Source organism: Sander vitreus, chromosome 23, assembly GCF_031162955.1.
Source record: "Sander vitreus isolate 19-12246 chromosome 23, sanVit1, whole genome shotgun sequence".
Taxonomy (NCBI): domain Eukaryota; kingdom Metazoa; phylum Chordata; class Actinopteri; order Perciformes; family Percidae; genus Sander; species Sander vitreus.
In genome coordinates this window covers 18,538,921-18,564,569 of record NC_135877.1, presented here as the reverse complement: position 1 = coordinate 18,564,569, position 25,649 = coordinate 18,538,921, and the positions used below count along the sequence as shown (strand labels likewise).

General features: G+C 38.9%; 2 protein-coding genes across 2 annotated transcripts; both read left to right on the top strand.

The window, feature by feature from the left end:
- Positions 1-712: 712 nt before the first annotated feature.
- Positions 713-16,912, top strand: pah (phenylalanine hydroxylase). Its single transcript, XM_078242927.1, has 13 exons — positions 713-881; positions 4,849-4,971; positions 9,062-9,245; positions 11,272-11,360; positions 11,901-11,968; positions 13,301-13,497; positions 13,686-13,821; positions 13,912-13,981; positions 14,242-14,298; positions 15,242-15,337; positions 15,818-15,951; positions 16,041-16,156; positions 16,340-16,912. The coding sequence occupies exons 1-13, from the start codon at positions 810-812 to the stop codon at positions 16,381-16,383; spliced, it is 1,386 nt and encodes a 461-aa protein (XP_078099053.1). The 5' UTR covers positions 713-809; the 3' UTR covers positions 16,384-16,912.
- Positions 16,913-17,834: 922 nt separating this feature from the next.
- Positions 17,835-25,200, top strand: th2 (tyrosine hydroxylase 2). The gene is made up of 12 exons (XM_078242523.1): positions 17,835-18,074; positions 19,073-19,247; positions 20,128-20,216; positions 20,311-20,378; positions 20,461-20,511; positions 20,600-20,745; positions 22,605-22,740; positions 22,830-22,899; positions 22,998-23,054; positions 23,510-23,605; positions 23,683-23,816; positions 24,864-25,200. Exons 1-12 carry the CDS (start codon positions 17,835-17,837, stop codon positions 25,027-25,029), a joined length of 1,428 nt encoding a protein of 475 aa, XP_078098649.1. The 3' UTR covers positions 25,030-25,200.
- Positions 25,201-25,649: the final 449 nt, after the last annotated feature.

Sequence of the window (25,649 nt, the reverse complement as noted above, 5' to 3'; positions counted from 1 at the left end):
TCCATGACAACATTTGCATTACTTTTTAAGCTTTTTTTCTTAGCTAGCTAGGTAATAGCTTCTCTATCTGTGGTACTATCTGCCTACATGTACGAGGTCCTACGCTCACGCAGCTACGTTATGGGCTGAAGGACCCTACTACTGGTTCTGGCCAATCACTTATGCGGATTTCCAACATTAACGTGATGAACACATTAATGCATCAATCATTATAATCCAGTTATATAATACATACGATTCTTAAATGGGCCATTCTGCATAATGAGTACTTTCTTTTTCAAGTACATACAGTAGCCTAGCCTACAAGAATATTTGTACTTCAGGTACATAATCAGTATAAGTTTAGTAATGCAGGACTTTTACTAACAAACCAAGTACGCCAAGTACTTCTTCCACCAGAGTAAGTGTAAATCAAATGTTTATACGGTAAATATAGTCAGATTGCACAAAGACAAACAGGCATCTGGGCAGCAAAAAGAAGAAAAAAGAAAAAAAATGGCTTTAGCTGAAAACCAGCTGTGCTGCATACCGGGGGCAACCGCAACACCGCTGGACAACAAGAACCCGATGTGCCATTGAAATTCTACTGTCTCGTGACATACCGATACATAGGGGGGGGAGGAGGAGTGTGTGTGTGTGTGTGTGTGTGTGTGTGTGTGTGTGCGTGTGTGTGTGTGGGGGGGGTGGGGGGGGTCACGTGGGCCGGCGTTGCAACGCAGAGGTTTTATAGACAGGAGCTGCACACACAAAGTCTATTACAGTTCAGCATCTGCCTACACACACAGGTTGTTCACCTGAAGAGCAAGAAGATGGACGCAGCATACAAAAAAGTCAATGGAAACTCCGGGCCAGAGGCAGAGACACAGGAGCCAGACACAGGGGTAAATCTGATGTTATACCTGCTAGATAACTTTTAAAGTGGCACCACTTTTTATATCCAGAAATTCATCCATTTATTTGTCTGTCATGATATGGTCATTTTAAGCAGAAAAAAGCTTAAAGTTACTGTAAATAATAATCTTCTGCTAATTCAATTCTGTTTTAAATGCAACAACAGTGATAGAGCCAGTGATTGCTGGACTATTCCAGGTAGTAGGCTACAGCATGACAAAGCAGGGGAAGTGGCCTCAGTGAAAAGAAAGTTAAAAAAAAAAAAAAAAACAGCTGATGTTAGTGAAAAATGGACAATATTACAACTGGAAACATAACATCCTACAAAAACAAAAATGATTCTATGTATGCTGGTATTTGGGGTGCCTGGATTTAAAAAAAAAAATCCTGTCAGTTATGTTTATAAACAGCTAAAGCTTTAGTCAATCAACAGGGAATTTAACCTGCAACTATTTTGATGATCGAACAAGTTATTTTCCAAGCAAAAATGCCAAACATGACCTAGTTCCAACTTCTCAAACATGAATATTTCGTTTATTTATTTCTTTGTCTTATGTCAGAGATTAATTAAATATCTTTAGGTTATTGATTTGGCAAAAAAAAAGCTATTTAAAGACATTACATTGGGTAGTGGGAAACTATTAGAACTTTTCATTATTTTATAGTCAAAACCAGGGTGCGAACTACGGGGGAGCTAGGGGAGCTCGGCTCCCTTTAATAAGACATGGGCTCCCCTGAAAACGTGATTTGTGAAATTTGATTGGACGTCTCTAAAGATATGAACATGTGTCATTTTGATGTGCAATTTCGGTTTTGTGTAATGTGATAATCGTGGATTATTATGTGTAAAATTCATTCATGCATGGCGGCGATTTAAACCTAATTCACTTCAATAAAGATAACTATACATGCTATTCTTGTCATGAGCATCAAGGCATGGCGGCGCTGCGGTGCAAATTCAACTCATGTTTAATACATGTTAAATTAAAGATTCGTATAAAAAATATAAATGTTGGAGGCCATTAATCAGCGCGCAAAGTCCTTGAAATCCATTATGCAGTTAGCATCATATAGCCAGGGCAAAAAGAAAACAAGGAAGGCAGTTTAATTCATTTTGGTTTTACTAAGAAATTGTGTAGCGATGACGTTAACAGCACGACCGATTCACCTGCTGCAACCCCTGTTAGCACACCTCCCGCCGGGGTGACAACGCAAGAAGAAGCTGAAGAAATAATGTCCTCTCTGGCTGAAGATGGTGGCAGTAACAGCTCGGCAGAGGCCGGTCACCATCCTAACCCCTCTTGCTCCTCTCTCCCGTTAAATTGGAACAGCCAGCAGTGGAGAGACTGGAAGAGCCCATATACATGGCTGTTGTTAACCCTTGTGTCGTCTTTAACCCTTGAGAGAGATTAGGCTATCTATTGATAGATGAAAAAGCTGACAGTATATCGCCTTTGCATCTTGAGCAAAGTCACACTTGGCCATTGGCTGCATCCTTTGGTTTTATTCAGAATAGATGCAAGTAACAGCTGCGTGTTTTTCACTACATCTTTTCACATTTTAATAGCAACATTCTTGTTGTTTATTTTCAGGCTGGAGGCAATTCCAGGTGCAACTCCCAATACACTTTTGTTTGCAGAGTAAAGTTGAAAGTCAAACGGAACATGCTAGAGACCGTTTCCCCTGCAGAGAGATCATGAACTAAAACTTAACTGTTGCTCCTCCAAAAGGCCTCAGGCAAAACTGTAACTACAGTCTGCACACACTGTGGACACACAGCACTGTTCAAGTTCAAATGCTAACACGCTGCTGGCAAAATGGTTAAGGATGGAATCTTGGGGGGGTGGGGGGGTGGGGGGGGGGCGTCGCTTAGGCCTAATTGAACGGAGGAAATATGGTATTCTTCGGTAGCCTGAGTAACTTTAACCGTTGTTCATGTGAAATCTCAAAGACAGCCTGATGCTTTGTTTATAGACTGTGTGGGTGGCTGTTTGCTGTTTGACCTATCAATTCCTGTCGATAAAGTATAATAGGGTAAATCCTGTATAGTGCATACACTTGTAGCTGTTATGTATCTTTGTAAGTCATTGTAAGTCGCCAGCGCACGACCCCCCCCCCCCCTCCCCACTGGGCTCCCCCAAAGGCCACGGTATAGTTCGAACACTGGTCAAAACAATTAATCTGTAGATTGATCAATAGTAAAAAAATAATAATAATAATGCTTCGTTGTAGCACCAAAAAAAGCATAACATATTCCTGTGATCTACTCTTGCAGTCAAGAAAATCTTTAACTAAATGTCAAATTTAACATTTCATTCCTAATGTAACATTTTGATCCATGCATAAAGACTGTACTGAAGCTCCATATGAAATGTTTAATTTAAAAATGTAATAAATAACTATCTGCGCTGTACAGGAAATTCTTCATCTGTAAGATATTCTGACCCGCTGTGAGGAGCTTATGATCAGTACCAGCACACCCACTGCAAAGCTCTGTGTCAAAAGGTTAAAGGTGTGAAGGTTTCAAGCTACTCAGATGCCTTGAATGCAGAATATCATGGCTTTTACACAGATTTCATGCACATTCTCCAACATATGGCTGTGCTAAAACATGGGCGTGCAGAATGAGTTCAAAACCCAGATGAATCAGCAATATAGCAATTAGAAGATCTCTGAAAATCTGAGATTTACACACCTACTTGATTTAAAAAGTGGAACTGTGGTGTTTTGAAAGCTTTGTTAGAGTTAAAGGACGATTCCGTGTTTGTAGCTTGAAACAAGCTAGCGCGGACCGCTGATTAGCTTACAGCGCTAGTATTCGGGGCACAGGGAAAGTAAAAACAAATTGCTATTTATACCACTAAAAAGGCTCAAAATATCACCACACTTCAAACGTAGCATAATGAGGGTCCCTAAATGTTAACCGAAGCATTGAGAACTTTGTAAGTGTACAGACAAAGATAGATTATAAAGACAGTCGCGTTCTCGTATACAGGCGGCCACCGTCTTGGGAGCTACTGTCTTTCTAAACTATCTTTTTAATAAACTGTCTGTACACTTACAATGTTCTCAATGTTTGGGTTAACATTTAGGGACCCTCATTGTGCTACCATTGAAGTGTGGTGATATTTTGAGCCTTTTTAGTGGTATAAATAGCTATTTGTTTTTACTTTCCCTGTGCCCCGAATACTAGCTTTGCAAGCTAATCAGCGGTCCGCCCTAGTTTCAAGCTACAAACACATTTGATTATTTGGCAAATTGATAATTTTTTGTGTCCTCACTTAAAAATGGTTAACTACTTAGTAGGCCAAACCTATGGGACCTCTCAATCTCTGTGACCAGAGCTTTCAATCAGTTTTGTCAGGTCAGCTAGCTAGATAATTCTCATTTTTTCTGCAGTCAGAGCATCACTCTTTGATGAATGAAACATGTCTAAAGAACCCAAAAGTGCTGATGACTCATCAGTATCAAAAAAATAAAGTAAGGCTACATGTATATCTGTAAAGTTACCTTAACTTCGGTTTTTATGAAAGGACAGGACAGGTCTCGGCCACAATGTGTCATTTGTGGCGAGAAGCTAGCTCATAAAGCCAAGCAAAATGAAACGACACCAGGAAACAAACACCAGGAGACTATTGGGCTGTGTAGGTCAGCTTTTCTTTTAAATTTAGGGAGGGCTTCAAGGAAAAAGGTTGGGAACCAGTGAAGAAGACGCTCATGCACATTAAACTGCCAGATTTAGGTTTAAAAACATGTTTTCATCACATAATTCATAAGAAGATCAAGATAAACTATAAAATGACTGCATTTAGTATCACTTTGATTTCATTGACTCCTGCAGTAAAAGTAGTTTTAGCTGCTCCCCTGAGATTCTGCTTGTGTAAAAAAAAAAAAAAAAAAAAAAAACATAAACCTCACATTTAAGCCCTGTGTTGTTTCCTGAAATGTGTCTTTCAGCTAAGGAGAAGGGGCTCCATGTACCTGGAGGAGGAGACCAACAAGAAGTCCGAAGTGATCTCCTGCATCTTCTCCCTGAAAGAGGAGGTTGGAGCTTTAGCCAAGGGCCTGCGACTCTTTGAGGTAAATTTCTACACTAACAGCTCACATACATGCCATCACCCCTTCACTGTTGAACAGGAGCATGAATGCTTCCCCTGATCTTTGTTATAGCCATCCCCAGGGCTTACATACAGGATAACAGATAGATGAACAGATGTATGGCTTCAGCCATTATTAGAAGATATATCAATAACTTGTACTGGCTTGAACTGCCTACTTAATCTGTACCTTTGTAGCCTATTGTATTTTGTTCTCTTGCACTATGTTGATTGTGAAACTATATGTTGCCTTGTACGCTTACGCATTTCATGGCCAGGTCGCCATTGTAAATGAGAACCTGTTCTCAACGGCCTACCTGGTTAAATAATTAAATCTTTTTTTTTTTTTTTTAACTCTCAGATCCTGACATAAGTTGCAAAGAAGAAAAGAAAAGAAGTAAACTAAACAAACTGAGCTTATCTCAGATATTTGTGTATCAGACGTGTGCAAACATGACAGCCGTCTCTTTGATCCACTAACCCACCTCTTCCAGGGTTTTATAGTAATAATGAAATAGTCAAACACTGGACTGCTCATGTCTGTGAAGGTTCTCAGTCATCCAGGTCCTAGATATCCAAGGAAGGTTCAAATCAAGGGGAACTGGACTTGGTTAAAGATCCTCGAAGACGTGTTGTCTCTCTTAATTGGACTGTTTAGAAAAACTGATCACACACTTCTGGTTTGTAGAGGTGGAAAACATTAAATTAGTCCTGTTTTGAAATATTATTTATACTGTATTTAATCATTTTTATTCACTTGTAATAGCGTGTAATAGTTGAACATATTTTACTCCACAACCGTTATTAGTTACTTTCAAAATTTGGATTTTACATACTTTGTATCAAATATATAGTCAGCTTTTATATTACGTTTTTACAGATTAAAGTACTAAATAGTTTATAAAGTAGTTAAAATAAATCCACCATAACCAGCTGCAATATTAAAGGGACACTTTAATAAAAATATCAATTTAATTTTGCACTTTTATAAAGTTGGGGGACAAAAAACAAAAGATCAAAATTAAAGCAGTAGAGTCCGGGATCCTGACTTTTTGTCCCTAGAATAAATCTGGATCCTACATTTCCCATAATGCAATTCAAAAGTGTTTTTCAATAGACCCTTGCTTCTTAAACTTCGGAAAGCTTCCTCCAGATCCACAGAAGATATTATACAACTGTTTTCTCAGACTTGTGATGAATAAACTGAACTTCCAAGATTTAAATCGGTGGAGTGTTTCTTTAAAACACTGCTTGCGTTTTAGAAACATCGGTAATAATAATCCAATATAATAAAATAACACACTGATAGGGGTCATTTTGCCTACTACTTTTGTACTTTACTTAGGTGAAATTTTGAAAGTGGTATCAATCTTCTCATTAAACTCTTAGCAAAAAAGCACATAAGCATCTTTTTTTTTTCAAAAGATAGACATGATGAGTCGATGATTAAACTTTTTCAGGTCTTTCACAATCATAAAGTTACTGATTAACATTAAACAAAACAAAATGCATACTTGTGTACGTGACTGTGCAAAGGCACGTAGTAAACACTCATTTCTTGATCTTCGACATGTCAATTTAAGGTTCAAGTTTGCTCTTTTTGCAAGTAAAACAGAATTCGTCTCCAGAACATTCGACAGGAAAACAGTTCAAAAACATGCAAAACATCCCAAGACAAAAGATGTTTTAGGTTAAAGAAAAATGTTTTTGGATAATTTTTTTTGTGGGGGTGGACGTGTGGGTGTGTTGACTCTGTTAAATATATCAAGTATGTGCCAAATGCTGCTCTCCAAATGCAGCAGCAAACATCAGGATCCTTTATGAACCTATGAGATCCCACTTTCAAAATCCTCCCCCTGCTCCACCCCCTTCCTCTCCCTAATCTCCTGTTCTTTCCAGTTTTTCTTCAAAACAGGCCAAATTACCCCCCCAAACCATCAGCACGCCCCTCTCCTCCTTACAACAATGTAACACATGTTCATTTCCCTATAAACACAGCTTTGAAGAAAAAATACTGCACTTCTTCCTTGTTTTTTGCTGTGTTCTCTGATAAACTGAAAACGACTGCTTGCTCCGTAGAGCAATGTGCTAGCGTTTAGCCGAGCAGCCGTGGCATCTTATCATTATGTCTGTAATCTCCATATTTCAGTCAAACACTGTTTATCCGCCTGGGCCTTAAACACATGTGACACAGCAACATGGTCTTCATGTGACGAGTCAGAGCCACGGGCTGACCTCAGTGTGGGCGACAGAAGGGTGAATGTCACCTGCCTTACAGTCGTGGGACGGCTCGGAGGGGTACAGAAATCTAACCAAATAACCCCTGCATGCTGCTGGGATTAGGATTTAACTTTTATGTTAAGATGGGCCAGGCAACCAATAGCACAGATGTTAAAGTGTTTCCCTTTGTGCAAAGAAAGAACAGCATCACTGAGCTTTTGTCAGAGGTCAGGGACACATTAATCACTTAATATTAAATATATGAATTTAAATGTTGTAATCCCAAAGCTTCACCCTACTTTTCCTTGCTAAATGCAATGAATGTACAACATATTAGGGGGCATCTTCCAAATAATTAGATGCAGCCACTTTTGCACAATCTATATCTTAATTTTAGTTCAAAAATCTCGGACTTAATTGTCAGACTAGATGTCTTCCTTTTTAACTATATTTTAAAAGGGAAATCAATGATGGATAGTTAGTTCTACTTGAACTCACTTCGTCAGTTTTTTTTAGATGAAATGTTCTATATACATAATATAATCAGTTCACATTGTTTTATATATCATGTTTTTGAACTTATGGGGAAGATTTACAGTAATGAAGTTAAATAATTGAGAAGTTCAATGGGACAACATCTGCTCATATGCTTAGAAAGCTTCAGTAAATCAGCTGACAATAGATAACGGCACATCACAAAAAGCGACTCATCTTTTCTTTTGAATGCCAACCTGGACTCTTTGGTCATCTCTGTAGTCACTCGTAGGGGATACAGGCCCACATGGTCCTCAAAAAAAGCTGTTAAATGTTAAATAGGATCCAGATGGGAGAAAAGGGGAGGCCCTGCTGCACGCACCCACCTCTTTACTTAGCCTATAGTAGACAGAGAACAGCATACTCCCTCTCCTTCCCCAAAGTTACGTAAACATAAATACCTTTTTAATGGTAATTACCACTTCAAAGATTGTCACGCTCTCCAGCATGAGCTGGAGCCTCTCTGCATTTTGGACCTTAAGAAGAACTCCTGTCCAAAAGGGTTTGGAAACATTCCAAGGGTTTTGTGTTCATGCTGCAGAATGAGAAAAAGCCTAAATGCCATAAGTCCATTCTGTCTGGCTCATTGTCAGTTTGCAGATAGAAAGTTCAAGGTAGCGTTCTGACTCAAGGCCATGGTGGACTCCACAATGTCTGATAAATAGCCATCAATTTAGTAAGAAAACACCGCACTCTAGTGGTGGAACGAAAGTAGTGCTGGAGCCTGTTGCAGCAAAAACACTTACAGTTGTTTATCACTTAGATCAGGGGTCTTCAATGTTTTTCAGGCCAAGGACCCCTTAGCTAAAAGAGAGACGGAGTAGGGACCCCCTACTACATATACTATACAAAATTATGTTGCATTAAACTGGGCTGCATGGATGAAAATGAATGTCAGTGAATCCTTAAGCTTAACTGTATGGCTACCATATTATGCATAGTAAGCTTATCTTCAATATGTGTTTTACAAATAGGCCAATTTATCTTTGCGATTAAAATGTTAGTTGACAATGTTATTAATGTGTATTTTCAGACATATATTAATTTTTGAAAAAAGAAAGTTTTTTGTAAACAAATAATGTGGCGGCCCCCCCTGCACTAACTCTGAAAACCCCCTAGGTGTCACGGACCCCCTATTGAATATCACTGACATAGATGTTTATCTGACATGCATGTGTTTTGTAATTTTTCCACTTTGTTTATATGATGATTATTTTGCCTTCAAATGAAAAATTACATCAAATCTAAATGGAGACCAACAAGTTCTTTGAAACACAAACAAATATCACCTCAGGTCTCACCACAGTCTCTTCTCGCAGGAGAATGGCATCAACCTGACACACATCGAGTCCCGTCCGTCGCGGATGGACAAAAACCAGTACGAGTTCTTCATCAGTGTGGACCCCACCTGCTCCCAGGCTCTGGATGACGTCATCGAAGGCCTGCGTACACAAATCAGCGGCCATGTGCATGAGCTGTCACGCAACAAACAGAAGGACACAGGTTGGTGCCTTTGTGTAATCGTAGTGAGAGGATGAGAATGAATCCTCAACATAATAGCAATGTGTATACATAACATGCTAACATAACATAACATTGTGAGTTTACAAATGGATTGATCTGATTTCCCCTTTATCCACATTTAATCTGATCCATCGTATTGACTAAATAAATAAAATAAAATTAATAAATAAAAATGTAATTTTGTTTCAATTGTTTCATAACTGGAAGGAGGGTTTACATTTTTGTGTCACATGTTATTAGATCCACAGACTTTGCCATAGGTATAGTGAATTTTGCAAACATGCTGATTTTTTTGCGGGTATTGTTTACTATGTGTTCCATCTTCCATAGTGTTAAACCATTTTTAGAAACTAGATGAAAAGTCAGAATCACAATGAAGTTATTACAATTGATCCAGAGGGGAACGTGAATGTGTGCATCAAATTTCATGGTGAATCGTCAAACATGTGTCAAGATATTTCAGTGAAAACCACAAATGTCAACCTCATTGAGGCACTAGAGGAAAACTCAGGATCACCAAAGTCAATAGGGTTCATCCTCTAGGGATCATGAATGTCTTGCTGTGACTGCTTGTCTGTGCCAATCCAACCGATAAAGATATTTTGTTACAAAGGTGAAACCTTTGACCTACTGGTGGTGCTATACAGTTGGAAAAGTCAGGTCATTAGGGTTCATCCTCTGGGGAACATGGACATCTGAACCAAGTTTCATGGCAATACATTCCATAGTTGTTGAGGTATTTGACTAAAAAATAAAAATGTCAACATCATGGTGGTGCTAGAAGAAAAATCAGGGGATCACTAAAGCTACTAGGATTCATCCTTTGGGGACCATGAATGTCTGTTCAAAATGTTATGGCAATCCATTCAATAGTTGTTAAGATATTTCAGTCTGGGTCAAAGTGATGGACCGATCAACCAACATTGCCATCCCTAAAGCCACACAGCTAGCGTGGCTAAAAAATCTAGCTGAAATGTTCCATTTATCAACTGAGCACAGTGTTGGCTGTTGGGTGGTGCTTCATGACCCCCCAGCCAGACTGGGTAATGGACAGCCAGCGTCGCTGATGAGACTGATGGCCCCTCACCCACATCTAGCCCCCTTTATTAGTTGTTTCCAGAATGACTTAGTTTAGCTACTGAGAACCAACAGGCTCAGCAGGAACAGAGGAGCTCTGTGTCCTGGTCCCAGACTAACACAGTGAAGGAGAACATGCCAAGGTCCCGGCAGAGACAGACAGGGCCACCATGGATCCTCCTTTGACCTTGGTGTAGACACTGTGGTCTGCTGGTCAGGGTCAAGTGGATAAGGGGATATTTATGGCCAGTTTTGGAGACTGCCTGTTTATAGAGGAGCCAAGCAGCAACATATTGTCTTCCTGGGGCCTCAGGCTGGACCACACTGCACAAATGTAGATTAATGATTGGGCCCCAGTGTTTTTGAGTGTCATAAATCCATGTGAACAAGCAGATGACCCTTGATTACTGTTCTGCTGAGTGTCAAAACGCCATGGCACTGAAAAAGAAATCCAACAGGCAAACCATCATCTACATTACGAACATCAATATCAATCTGTACTCATTTCAATCAGTCAAGAATCCCACAATACTCAGGCTGCAACAAATTATTTTCACTGCAGATTAATCGATCGGTCTGTAAAATAATTAGTTTAGTTTAATTAGTTCAAATGTCTGGTTTTGTCCGATCAACAGTCCAAAACCCAAAGATTCAGTTGGGTTAAGAAATAGCTAATCCTCACTGGGGCTACACAGTGAGCTTTTATTATTATTTAATTTTATTATTTGGCATAAATAAGGACTACAAATTGTTTAGACTTAGAAATATAAATTATCACGCAGAATAGAGCTAAAGTGACAAGAGCACTACATTTTCTTAGCTCTGGTCAATGTTTGGGGAATTAATTCCTAATTGATTTGACCTGAATGAATACATGTTCAATAAAAACATAAATTATCCATGTTTAATAACTGTTATTATTCAACAGTGCCATGGTTCCCTAATGACATGCAGGACTTGGACCGTTTTGCCAACCAGATCCTCAGTTACGGCTCCGAGCTAGATTCTGATCACCCGGTAAGACTGACTCATCCATCACTGTCTGTGTGCCACATCCTGCCTCTGCACGTGTGCATGTGTTTGTGTGTGAATATGGCCCACTCACGCCCACTTGTTATGAAAGACGGGGCTGCGGAGATGACAGGCTGCACTCTGCCGTCTATTCTAATGGTAACTATCTACACACAGAAATTGATGTCATTGCTTTAATTGAGCCCCTATAATTATAGATAATTGCTCCCTTTTGCCACCGCCATTAAAGCAAAATGTATTCATCATAAGCTGAAATACACTCTACAAAGGCTTCATTTGAATATGTATTTGCGTGCTCTTATTAGAGACGGAGTGCATAACGCTGTCAAAGGCCACAGGGTTTAGCCTTAGCAGAGGATTTCCACTCTTTGATTCAGCTGTGAGTGACCAGGCTGCGATCATGAGATCTAACATGGCTTTCCTTTGTCTTTGTGTGTGTGTGTGTGTGTGTGTGTGTGTGTGTGTGTGTGTGTGTGTGTGTGTGTGTGTGTGTGTGTGTGTGTGTGTGGGTGGGTGTGTGTTCAGGGCTTCACAGATCCAGTGTACAGAGTCCGCAGGAAGGAGTTTGCTGACATTGCCTACAACTACAGACAGTAACTACTCCTAAAAATCTTTATTTTTAAACTCTCTTATTTTGTGTGAGTTATGGATGAAAATATTTGATATCTTAGTGGTAATTCTGGGTGATTTCTTTCTCTGCTTTGCCTTGAAAATTATCATAAACAAATAGGGACAAATTACAGGCAGTCAATGGTGGATTTAAAGGGTCTTTGTGTGTATAATTGTGAAGTATTATTCACGGGCACTACAAAGAGCAGCAAACCCAATGAAATGTCCACTGAGGTGGTTCGCATTTACACAGCTGCGTAATACTGTGATTATGACAAATAATGAAGCGATGCTGTGCTCACACAGTCTATCATCATGGGGAAATTTGGGGGAAACCTAAATAATAAAAAAAACTCTAAAAGCATCAATTTGAACATGTTTGTTAGAAGAAATCAGCAGTATGTTTATAAAATAATTCAGTTTATAGAATGTTTAAGGTCTGCAGTGCAGAAGCAGGAGGAATTATTGATTTAATAATTGATTCATTTTAATTTTCCTTTGTAAATTCTTATGGGAGGGTTCCTAGAAAATTGTTACTAAATATAGGGAAAATGGAGGCACTTCCAAATGTTATTATACCAATAAAAAATAAAAATAAAATGTATAAATGTGTCTTTAAGAAAGTATACAATTCAACAAAAACAGAGAATAAAGTAAAAATGAATGAAATGTGAATATTAATGGATTTGTCACTTTGCCCAGTAAATATCTTCGAGGAAATTTTTACTGGCTCATTCTTAAAAACTCAAATAAATTAGTTAGTACAATGATTACCACCAAATAACATAGTTCTCATATACAACATTGGAAACCTCTTAGGACTTATAAGGAATAGGAATTATAAGGACACTAAATAAACAGATGGACACTATACTGTATATACATTACATGTATATATGTAATCAGGTAAAATTGGCCATCATAAATAGAATTAGACAGGCACTCGGAGAGTGCAGACCTCCGCCAAGGCCATGCCCTATCTCCCAATTTTAACAAAAGTGAAACACTCTTCCACCAACTTTAATGGAAATTTAGCCAGTAGACAAACCGAACCAAAAACGAAACCTCCTTAAGCTTGTCGGAGGTAAAAATCTTAGGCAAACACTGGTATACTGTATATGTGTAGAACAATGTTTGCTTAAGGCAATACTGTCCTTATGCACTACGTCTATCTGCAGGTAAACGGTATATAACTGCCACAGCATTTATAGCCTAAGTGTGCAATGCTTGTCCCTAGAATGGCTTTTATACTGGTACACAAAGCTCAACAAGAAACAGCATAAATCACATGCAGTAACCTCATGTCTTTGTCCCAGTGGCCAAATCATCCCTCGAGTGGAGTACACAGAGGAGGAAAAGGCCACATGGGGGACGGTGTTCAAGGAGCTGAAGACTCTGTACCCGACGCACGCCTGCCGCGAACACAACCGGGTCTTCCCCCTGCTGGAGAAATACTGCGGCTACAGGCAGGACAACATTCCACAGCTGGAGGACGTGTCCCGCTTCCTGCAGTGTAAGTCCTGTCTTGTTATTGACCCTGAGGTCCCATGGATGACATCATTCATTCATTTAGTTGAATGTGGGCGGCAGGTCCTGTTCAAACGCCCTTCTTCCTATTGCTCCCTCTCTCCCCTCACTAACTGCTCTTGTTCAACACAACCAAACACTCACCTCTTTCATCTGTCCCACTCTTTCCTGCAGCATGCACAGGCTTCCGGCTTCGCCCGGTGGCCGGCTTGCTCTCGTCCCGCGACTTCCTGGCTGGACTCGCCTTCCGTGTCTTTCATTCCACGCAGTACATTCGTCACAGCTCCAAGCCCACATACACACCTGAGCCGTGAGTGTCGAAACTCTATTCATAAAAGAGGGAATATATACATTATACGTACGTGTGATTTTTAAAGAGTCATTTTGGTACTTAACACAGGGATATCTGCCATGAGCTTCTGGGACACGTTCCTCTGTTTGCTGACTCCAGTTTCGCCCAATTCTCACAGGTAACTAAGTTTCCTGTCAGAGCAGAAGTGATGAATACAAAACTAAATAAAAAAGACACATTCATTGTCCATTGTATATTCTGTATTTACAAAACATTCTAACTTTGATTTATTTATATTTAAGATATAAATATATTTTATAAGTGCTGCTGTAACAGTTCCTTTCCCTCAGAAGATCACTGAACTGTTATCTTAACATACAAATCGATGTAATATATTTTCATTTTCTAATCTTTATGCTTTGATGCTATTCTGCGTAGGAAATTGGTCTAGCCTCCCTTGGTGCTCCCGATGAGTTCATTGAGAAACTTGCTACTGTGAGTACTGAGTACATTACACAATACACACAATACACAATACTGCACAGACTCTGGATCCAAATTACATCACCAGCGCAACATGGCAGTGCCCGTATCCGGGATACTTTGGCTTGATTTTTGTCCAATAGGAGGAAGTAAAAAGGCTTTGTCCATCTTAAAGGACAATTCCGGCGCAAAACGAACCTAGGGGTTAATAACAGATGTGTACCCACTCGATCGCTCTCTGGGACATGATTTCATGACAGACAGTTTATTAAAAAGATAGTTTAGAAAGGCAGTAGCTCCCAAGACGGCGGCCGCCTGTATACGAGAACGCTACTGTCTTTCTAAACTATCTTTTTAATAAACTGTCTTTACGCTTACAAAGTTCTCAATGCTTCGGTTAACATTTAGGGACCCTCATTATGCTATGGTTGAAGTGTGGTGATATTTTGAGCCTTTTTAGTGGGATAAATAGCGATTTGTTTTTACTTTCCCTGTGCCCCGAATACTAGCGTTGTAAGCTAATCAGCAGTCCGCACTAGCTTGTTTCAAGCTACAAACACATTCGATTAGCATGAAAACATGACCCAGAGGACGATCGAGTGGGTACACATCTGTTAATAACCCCTAGGTTCGTTTTGCGCCGGAATTGTCCTTTAATGTACACTATATGGTTGTGAGCAGCCAAAATGATATTTCATTCGCCTCCATTGTATTGGCATGGCAGCAGAAATATCACAGATATCTCAAAACCTGAGAAAAACCAAAATCCAAAACTACATGCATGGCTAGATAGCACAAGATGTAAGTTAGAAAATATGTTGTGTGACCCTTTAAATCTTCTCAAGGATCTCCTGGTGCGTGGACTTCAGAGAAGCCCGTTTATCAACCTTCTTTGTTTCTGTTTCTGGATTTGGTGTATATATCATATTTTTATGAACCTTATGTGTTCCCTCAGGTGTACTGGTTCACTGTGGAGTTTGGCCTCTGTAAGCAGGGCTCAGAGATCAAAGCTTACGGAGCTGGCTTGCTTTCATCGTTTGGAGAGCTGCAGGTAAGAGAAAGGAAGGGGGCAACACGTGTGTGTTGAGTCAAAGGCTCCAACAAAACAGTCTGTACATCACTTTCAGCAAACATGGACCCCCGCAGCAGCAAGATAAACTGTTTCGGCCTCCATCTGTTGTTTATTACACTTTGACTCTGTTGCACAGCAGCAGCAGTGCTGGCAGTGGGTTAGTGGTCCACTCAGATTCTGGTTTTGTGTGTAACTGGGGGAGTGCCTGCCCAGTGTTCAGTGGATAAGTGGGGGGAAAGAGAGAGAGAGAGAGAGAGAGGACAGACAGCTTGCTATCAAGGTCACAAGTTACATCAGCCGCTGTCAGCAGAGAATGTGCACTCTGCCAAGTCACATCAACAAGACAGCAGAGCCCTGAATCATGCTGCACTTCCTGTTTACTCTAGTAGTAATGGGAACAGAGACACTCATTGAGACACTGAAATGAAATATGTCCTTTCTTTTTTTTTTTTCTTTTAGTACAGCTTGACAGACAAGCCAAAACTCCAGCCCTTTGACCCCGACAGGACCAGCATCCAGAAGTACCCAATCACAGAGTACCAGCCTGTTTACTTTGTTGCTGAGAGCTTTGAGGATGCCAAGGAGAAAGTGAGGTAAGAAAATGAGTTTATTTTCATGCTTTCCTGCATATAAGTTTAGGTTACATAGAGAACATGCCTAACATTAACGTCCCTGTCTGCAGGAAATTTGCAAGCACCATCCCCAGGCCTTTCTCAGTGTGCTACAATCCATACACCCAGAGTATTGAAGTGCTGGACAACAGCCAGCAGCTCAAGAACCTGGCTGACAGCATCAGAGGTATGCCCCTACGTTCACTATTTCTCTTGGAGTGGACACTAAAATCTCTTTTGCCTATAATTAGATAAACTGAGAAAAACTACTGTAACACTAAATAAGCCAGGCAACTTTGAGTCATGAAAATGTAAGTTCCAGGTTAGTTTTGTTTTACTCTAAATCTGTTTTTGTTTTCTCTTGTTTCAGGTGAAATGGGGAAACTGTGTGAAGCCCTGCAGAAACTGAAGTAACTGCAAATGCAATCTGAGCCTAAGCACCCTAAAAATCTCTTCATTTATTCAATAAAGCTTTGGTTTATTATCAGGTAGTTCTGCTTAGCATGCTTGCAAATTAGCTTTCTTTGTATTTAAACAAATATGCCAAGTCAAATTGGCAATATTACTGTAATCCAATTAGTATTTTAGGCAAGTGAATAAAGTGTAGCCTGTTACCGTGTAGCCATGGTACTGCCAATATTATTACAGTATAAGTGTTATTAAGAGACATGTTTTTCAAAATAAGAGGGTTTGTCGATTAACCTAAATGATCTCTTCAGTGACTTTGATGAATTTCAATCCCAAAATGTAAACAACACATTTTACTTCTAATACGATGTAAAAACTATAAAAAAAAAAAAGAGAATCCTTTCTATGCACTTCAAACCTAAAATCATATTGACAGATCATTTCTGCCCCTAGCTTCCATTTTGCTTGGCTAAATTAAATGTTTTGTATTTGCATTAAACGTTTTAATGAAAAAAATAAATATTTCTCTTCTCTCTCTGTCAGAAATTTTTTTCCTCCATTGATAATTAGTTCTTAGATACCTTATATGTATATATATAATATTATACCGATGTTTTCATCATGGTGTCTACAACATGTATCCAGCCTGTGTGGGCTTACAGGACAACACACATTTATATAAGCCAGATACAGATAACAATACTACAAAAAGTCCAAAAATAAAGAAATCAACTAACTCATCCTGTGGGCAACCATGACTTGCTGCTGTACAGACAGATAAGAAATGATAAAAACACATTTGTAAAAACATAAAATATGTCTTCATCGGAGAAGATATAACTGTTGACAAATCCTGCACATTAATAAACAGAAGAGTCTTATATTATTACAACTGTGTTATATTATATTGCCATTCATGAGCCTGTTTATATACCAGCATTCAGTTAAGGCGGCGGAGTTATAGTTGTGGCCAAATACATTAATAAACACTTAAAATGTTCATTATAGTAGACCATTTATTAAATGTGTTTCATGCTGCTTATGGAGGTTAAAATAAAGTGTAACCGAAATATAATAAGAAGTTTTTATGCTGCAAGTCATTGTGTTAAACGATTTTGAGATATTGATTTAGAAATGAATAATATATAGGCTATTATGAATTCTCTAATATGCACTAACCCTTTTAACCACCACAAATCTGAATAAACTGGATTTTATTTACTAAAAATAGAATATGGAACATTTATGTAACCCATAATGACCTGTTACTTGAATGCATCTGTGATGCATCTGTGATTCATAATATAAAAATAAATAAATAAACACCTTTGCAACTGATCTCCATAAAGCCCTCAGATGACAGGGTATTTAAACGTGTCGGCGAGGTGACGGTGGCACACATCCAGTTGGCTCCGGTCCCTCTGTGAAGCCCCTAGCAGAGACCACACGGCCCGTAGATGAAGACGGAGAACGGGGTGCAGACGGCTGGGTTCAGCGGGAGGAAGCAGAGTCTGATCGAGGATGCCCGCAGGGAGCGCAGCAGCGGCTCGGCGGGCTCCCCGGGGCCCCCGGGGCCCTCCCGGTACGGAGACAGCTTCGTGTTCGACGAGAGGGACGGCAGGGTGACACTGAACGTCCTGTTCTCTCTCAGCAATGAGAAAAACGCCGGATTCTTCAAAACTGGGAAAATATTTGAGGTAAGCCTCAAATTCAGATATTTGACTTGTGTGAAAGTATAGCCTAATGATACAACACTGTAAAAATATTGCGTTTAAGATCCAAATCAAGGTAAAGTCCAGAAGAAGCTATTACTACTAGTAAAAAGATGTAGAGTACTTAAAGTTTTAAAAAGTAAATGAACTTTCAGGAATATTGTAGGCTAAATTATATTATTAGCCCATAATTTACAGAGGGGATGGGGGGTTACAACAGCTAGCCTACAATATTTCTTCTGAAATACAGTGGAGTAGGAGTAGAAAGTAACATTAAAATCGGAGTAGTCAAGTAGAGTACAAGCACCTCAAAGTTGTGCTTAAGTAAAGTACTAGAGTACATGTACTTAGTTACTTTTCACCACTGCAAATAGGAGTCATATTTGTAACATTATATAAAAAATTTAAAAATCAGCTCTAATCCATCATTTTTACCATAAATGTGAGTTTTATTCACATTCACAATGATAATAATAATAATAATTGGAAAACTATACCATGATGTACTGCAGATTACTGATGTAAACAATTCTTAAACAGCAATCAAAAACATGAATAACATTCATTCATCAATATGAATTAATAATGAACAGATTTGATCCTTCTAAGATATTTCCATGAATTTGAGGCTCCAATCTTGCATTTTGGATTTGGGTTATAGATTTCATCTTAAAGAATGGGCAAAATAAAATCCCTAAAATGCATCACCTGAGCCTTTAACTTCCAACAAATCCAAGTAAATAACCACCTGACTGATTAGTGAAAAGATATTACTTGATCAACTATTATTAAATGAAGACCCGAGTGGAAATTGTAGCTTGGATTTCAATAAATGAATGCAAAATACGTACATTGTCAGCATAATGACAATAACTAAACTAAAAGGCCATTGAGCTTCTCCTCAGTGCCAAGGCCTTGATTATCGGCCTTTTTGTGTGAAATTTTTGACATCTTTTGCTCTTTGTTTTTGTATCCCTTTACAGACGTTTGAAGCGAAACTTCTCCACATCGAAAGCCGACCGGGGAGGAAGTCAAAGAACAGCACGACAGACCTGGAGCTGTTCATGAAGTGTGAAGTTCACAGCTCTGACCTGGACGCTTTCATCAACTCACTGAAGAGAGTGATGGACGACGTTCGCTTCATACCAGACGAAAAAGGTTTGTATTATTCCCCTAATGCTTTTTAATTAGACTAGTGAATAGGGCTGTGTATTGGCAAGAATCTGGCGATACGATACATATCACGATACATGGGTCACGATTCAATATATTGCAATATATTTCGATTTTTTTTAAAGTATAATTTTAGAAAAACTAATATTTAAAAAAAAGACATGATGTGCATAAAAGTCAAAGAAGTTTACTTTAGGTAAACAATTCAGTACACAGAAAATGAAACTGCCAGTTTGGGATTGTGGTTCCCAGGTTCTTAGTGAGTACATTTTTATATGCTAAAGTAGGCCAAAGTTCAGCCATAGCTACATTGTTAGCTTCTAGCAAAAAGTCAGGCACTGCTAGGCAAGGACACTAGTGGTGTGTCTCAGCATAGCCACCTAGTGGTAGGGGGTTTAAACACAACATAAATGTGAACCACTGTCGTACATGAATATTTTTGCACGTAAACTATAAAAACAAAAAAAACAAAAATAATAATGAAAATAATAATTAAAAAAATAAATAAATCGATATTGCGTTTTTGAAAATCGATATAGTATTGCTAAATAAAATATCGCGATACTCAAGTATATTGATTTTTTTTTACACCCCTACTAGTGAGGTACGCCCATATTAGGGCATGATATGCAATGTTACAGGCTTACTTAGGTAATGCTACTTTTTTTTGGGGGGGGGGGGGCATTTCCACCTTTAACGGATAGGACCGAACCCTGGACCTTTTGTGTCGAGGCATACACCTCTATATATGTGCGCCTGCTCTACCGACTGAGCTAACCCGGACACAATGTTACTTTTTTTTTTTATGTAATATGATAATAAGGTCCATTACAAAAGCACTAATTCATTATTTTTCCTCCCACAGTTCCATGGTTTCCCCAACAGATAAAAGATCTCGACAGATGCAACATGTTAATAACCAAATTTGATCCGGACATGGACCAGGACCATCCAGTGAGCGCTTACATATCTGCAGCAAATCTTTAAATCATATTTATCAGGAAAACACTCAGCTTATTTGTACTAATTTAACATCTTTCTTCCACAGGGATACAGCGATTCAGAATACAGAAAAAGACGGGCTTTCATATGTGAGCTAGCCTCCACTTACAAACAGTGAGTCAGATGTTTATTTATCTTCATTGAGCACTATGTATCACTCAAATATTCTCTCATAAATGAATTTTCTTTGTCACAGGGGGGACCCGTTGCCCATTGTGGAGTACACAGCAGAGGAAGTATTCACATGGTGAGAATGGGCTGCACAGTCCTGCATGTTATAAATGGAGACGCACAGTGGAAGATGATTAAAGTACAATGTGTTGTTGTGTTAAAAGGAGGGAGGTTTACCGGCAGCTGCGGAGTATTTACCCCGGTCTGGCCTGCAGGCAGTTCATGGACGGGCTGCAGCAGCTGGAGAAAGAGTGTGGCTACGGAGAGGACCGCATCCCTCAGCTCAGAGAGGTTTCTGCCTTCCTGAAAGGTGCCAAAGATAGCAACATTTAGAATGATGATGGTCTTCAAAAGATAAGACTGAAAACATACAGACTGAAAAAGTAGAAGAAATTAATGTTTCTGCTCTAAAAAGCTCCTGCAAAAGTAGAATTATGAGAGATTTTGTCTTTTACATAACAGCATAAACATATAACAGTGAAAAGGTCAAATCAAGAAACGTTTCCAACACTAAAAAACAGAGAAAAAAAAGTAAAAAAAAAATGAAGAATGCTTAAAAAGACATATATATTAAATATGGGTCAAAGGAGATTTATTTTATAATAAAAGTTGGAGATAATAAATTACAGGTGTCTGACGTCCTTAAAAGATGACGCCGAAAGAAAACCTGGAATCAAAAGAAGCCTCAAATAGAGAGAAAAAAGAAGTTTAAAGGGTTTTGTGATCCTAAAAAAAAATAACAGAGAGCAAAAACACAATCAAGAGGCCATGAGAGAGATAGAAAAGGTAGAAACAAGAAGTTTCTGTCACGCTAAAGATGACAAAGTTAGACCTTTTTACCAGTGGTGTAGTCTAATGCATTGTAGTGGGTATACTGTACTGTATATTGGCCAGAATCTGCCTTTGGGGGGGGGGGGGGTGACCTCCCCCAGGGAGCATCAACGACTTCATTTCCTGTATTCTGACACACTTTTATACACCAAGTCACGGTAGAAATCCCTTTATTTAGCCTATGTGAAGAATAAAAACACAGATGACAATTCAAAATATATCAAAAATATGATGGAAAGTATGTTGTTGCGTGTCATTGGGCATTTTTAAGTGGGTATATGGAAGTCCTGGAGCTTTCTTAGTGGGTATACTGCGTATACCTGTGTATCACGTAGACTACACCACAGCTTTTTACACCAAAAGCTGGACTCAAAATAAAAACATAGTGATCAAAATCTCCAGTACTGACTCAAAAGTGCTGTTTCAAAGTTTCAGTGTGTCAGTTATTCATTTAGATGTATTTTCTAAGGCCAGACACCACAGGCAAACGCATAGTTTTTCCATGCACTGGTAAATTCTGCTTCCATAACATGTCTTCTTTCAGACAGAGAGTGGAAAGAAAACATTTATTTCACTTCACTGTTTATTTGCATTTGCGAGTGAAGACTTCTGAGCCCAAACAAGTAACAAAATCCATAAAGTCACAATCCTAAATTGTATCCTGTGCTGCTCATACGACAAAAAAACACCAGCCAATAAGTAGATGTTATTAGAATGTGTGTTTGAGATACTGCAAAAGAACTACTCAAGCAATGCAGATATTACATTGCTACCTGTCCTTATAGTCATGTGTAACCTTGCTTAAATATGGCTAAATAACAATGAGCTTCTGTGGGAATCATGCTACTGTACAAACTGAGACAGAGAGATAGCGATGGAGTGACATTTAAAAAAAAAAAAAAAAAAAGATGTATGAACATATGTACATGAAGAAGTATGATCTTGCTTTGATGGCAGCTAGGAAATGCTTAGCTTTAAAATGGAAGGCTTCTAAACCCCCAGCAATAGTCCACTGGTGGAATGAACTCTCAAGCTACTTTGTTATGGACAGCATTTATTAGAAGAGTAAAGACATCACAATCTCATAGAGAATTTGACTTTATGAATTTTTACATTAATATTTTGTCCTTTTGTGAAGGACTTGAAATATGAGGAATGAGATTTATGTATGAAATTACTTCCCATTGCAAAAAAAAAAAAAAAAAAAGAGATTAACAAATGTGGACCAACAATGCCAAAAATGAATTTGACATTGAGGTCATATCTTCATGCATCTGTTGGCTCTACTTCCTCGGAGCTCCATCCCAGTGTCTTTGACAGCGTTTCTGCTCCTTTCAGAGAAAACTGGTTTCCAGCTGCGTCCAGTAGCCGGCCTGCTGTCAGCCAGAGACTTCCTGACCAGTCTGGCCTTCCGGGTGTTTCAGTGCACACAGTACATCCGTCACTCCTCAGCTCCCATGCACTCCCCTGAGCCGTGAGTCATGGTTTTCTGGGACCCAACTTATTTATTCGTGTACTCAGCTGCTTTACCTTTCATTGACTCGGTTCCATCTGCCATGACAGGGACTGCTGCCATGAACTACTCGGCCATATTCCCATGCTGGCAGATAAAGAATTCGCCCAGTTTTCACAGGTAACTGCACTGTGCTGCACTCTGTTCTTTGATTTGACATAATCAGAGTGCAATCTAGTATTATCAGCTTTACCTCGAATCCATTTGAACTATTTCAGGAGATTGGACTTGCCTCGCTCGGAGCTTCAGATGAAGACATCCAGAAACTGTCAACGGTAGGTTTTTATTACGATTTTTAAACCTGAAATTAGATTTTAATGCCACCTGAAGTGTAATTTTAATATATTCAGACACAGTTCTTCATCACGAGAATAGGAAAATTACACAATTTGACATAAAGTCTGTACATTTCATCCTCTTTGTTTTTAAACACTGTACACAACATATAGTTCACATATTGTTCATGTTTTGTGATACATTTCTATTTTACATTTATGATTTTTGACTCCTGGAGTATTTGTTTTTCCTTATATGTGAAAAGCTTGGACCTGTTTTTGATTCACAGTCTTGTCAAATATTGAAAGAGAAGCTTTTAATATCGGAGGGAAACACAGGCTCTCTTAACGGATCTTTCCTGCCATCTAGTGGCTTAAATAAATGACTGCACATTATGTTTAATCCTGCTCTCTATATCTGCCTAACCCTTTTTTATTGTGCTCTGTCTTTACAGTTATATTGGTTCACTGTGGAGTTTGGCCTCTGCAAGCAGAACGGAACAGTGAAAGCTTACGGCGCCGGACTCCTGTCATCTTACGGAGAGCTAGTTGTGAGTTCACACACAAGTCATTTTGCTGCATATTCATTTGTGCCGACAGTCTTTGACCTTTGACCTGTCCCTTCCAGTACGCTCTGTCTAATGAGCCGGAGTACAAGCCGTTTAACCCGGAGGAGACAGCAGTGCAGCCGTACCAGGACCAAACATACCAGCCTGTTTACTTTGTGTCTGAAAGCTTTGAGGATGCAAAAACTAAGATGAGGTATTCCCTTGTTACTTTATTGCTGTTGGGTGCAAACTGTGTTCATTTAGCTGGATTCGGACATTGACATTACATTAAAACTGTTTCTTAAACTACGTTTTAAATGTAATGTTTGCTTGTTCAAATCAAACACTGCACATTATATTTTGGAACTATTTGGGGAACCAACATCTCTACTAAGTCCAAGGTTTTTTATTAAACCATGACCACAACCTCAATGAATTACTTCATCCTAAGGCTAAACAGAATTTACAGTAAATTGTTTTAGTTGTCTAAAGAGAAATATTTTATAACGCTTTAATACTTATATAATATTCTTCCTTGAGCATGGAAGTTCTGAATACTTTTACATATTACAATGACAAAGTTAGCAGAGTATACATTCAATACATATGTAGATTTAAGAGCATGGTCCTAGTTTTAGTTGAGTTTATATTCTTAGAGTTCATTTTACTTTGTTGTTTACTAATGGCCTTCTTTAAGATTTTGTTTCTCACACAGCTTATCTTTTTTGTTTTAGAATTTATGCGACCTAGCTCCGATAAAAATGCAATTTCCCAATGGAATAAATGAAGTCTATAGTTGGCGGCAAATTGAGGGGAAATTAAATCAAGAAGTATCATGTGAAGTTTTCTTGTAAATAAAGTTTCTGTGTACATGCAGTTTTTCTCTCCAAAAGCCTGGAATCCAGACAAATCTGCAAGCTCATGTTTCACTTGCTCTGGCAGATAGATATGCCTAACCCCCCCCCCCCCAAAGGTACTGTTGATCTGTAATTTGAGAAATATTGTGACCAAGCACCGCCCCAGCTTGGGTTTGTTGCTCAGAGCTAAGCTGTTTCCTCGCTCTGATTGGTTTTAAGTCTATTTAATTACGTCCAGAGGGAAACAGGGACCTGTTCCTAAAAACATTGCTCCATAGGACTACTTGTGGTCAAACGTTTTATAGGGTGCCTTTAATGAGAGACTTGGGAGTTGTTTTCCTAATATTTGTCACACATCTGTATCTCTGCATCCGTTTAAACTCTGCATTCATTCCCTTCCACAGGAGGTACTCTGCAACCATCAAGCGCCCCTTTGCAGTTCGCTACGACCCCTTTACCTGCAGCGTGGAGGTTCTGGATCAGCCCGGCAAGATCCAAAACGCTCTGAGCCAGATGAGAGAAGAACTGAAGACCCTTCACAGCGCCTTGGAGACATTCAGCTCATCTTAGGACCGGGAACAGATTTTCTGCAGAGAGAGAAAAGGATGAACATTTGAACATTGTATAAGAGATCTACTAATATGAACACAAAGGAGATCAAAATGTAGTCAGGTTTGTGAGGTTCCACATGGCTAACTGTTTGTGTGTATAATTTATCATGTAAAAAGAAATAAATGTTTATTTTCATGAAAAGGTCTCAAAACATTTCAGAGAAACTGAAAAGTATTAAGATACTTTACTGCAGTAAAATCTTACTTAAGTAAAGGTATGTAAGTATTATCAGCAATATTATAAATGTTCCCTGTCAGTGTTTTCCTATGATAGCTGATGTTTCTGAAAATATACTGTATCTGCTGCATTAATGTGTACGTTGCATTTTACTTCTGTAGATGTTTAAGGTTGTGCTCATTTGAACTTATATATATAGTGTTGGGTAGTTTAATCTACAGCAATGCATCATATTCTATAAGAGCATCATATGTTTGTAGCGTTGCTGTCCTGTGAGAACAACGTATCTCCAAAAAGTCCACTTTCCATGGTGTCAGAAAAACAGCCCTCTTTTCAGCTTTGTGTTTCCAGCTGATCCAAGAGGTTTTCCAAAGACTTTATTTAGCTTAAAAAGGAGGAGA

Bases quoted from the DNA above. Each gene is read 5' to 3' on its own strand.
- pah (XM_078242927.1), top strand. From the start codon at position 810: ATGGACGCAGCATACAAAAAAGTCAATGGAAACTCCGGGCCAGAGGCA. The intron at 11,969-13,300 runs GTAACTACTCCT...TCTTTGTCCCAG, and splicing joins ATTGCCTACAACTACAGACA to TGGCCAAATCATCCCTCGAG. The intron at 15,338-15,817 runs GTAAGAGAAAGG...TTTTTCTTTTAG, and splicing joins CATCGTTTGGAGAGCTGCAG to TACAGCTTGACAGACAAGCC.
- th2 (XM_078242523.1), top strand. From the start codon at position 17,835: ATGAAGACGGAGAACGGGGTGCAGACGGCTGGGTTCAGCGGGAGGAAG. The intron at 19,248-20,127 runs GTTTGTATTATT...TTCCTCCCACAG, and splicing joins CTTCATACCAGACGAAAAAG to TTCCATGGTTTCCCCAACAG. The intron at 23,606-23,682 runs GTGAGTTCACAC...TGTCCCTTCCAG, and splicing joins CATCTTACGGAGAGCTAGTT to TACGCTCTGTCTAATGAGCC.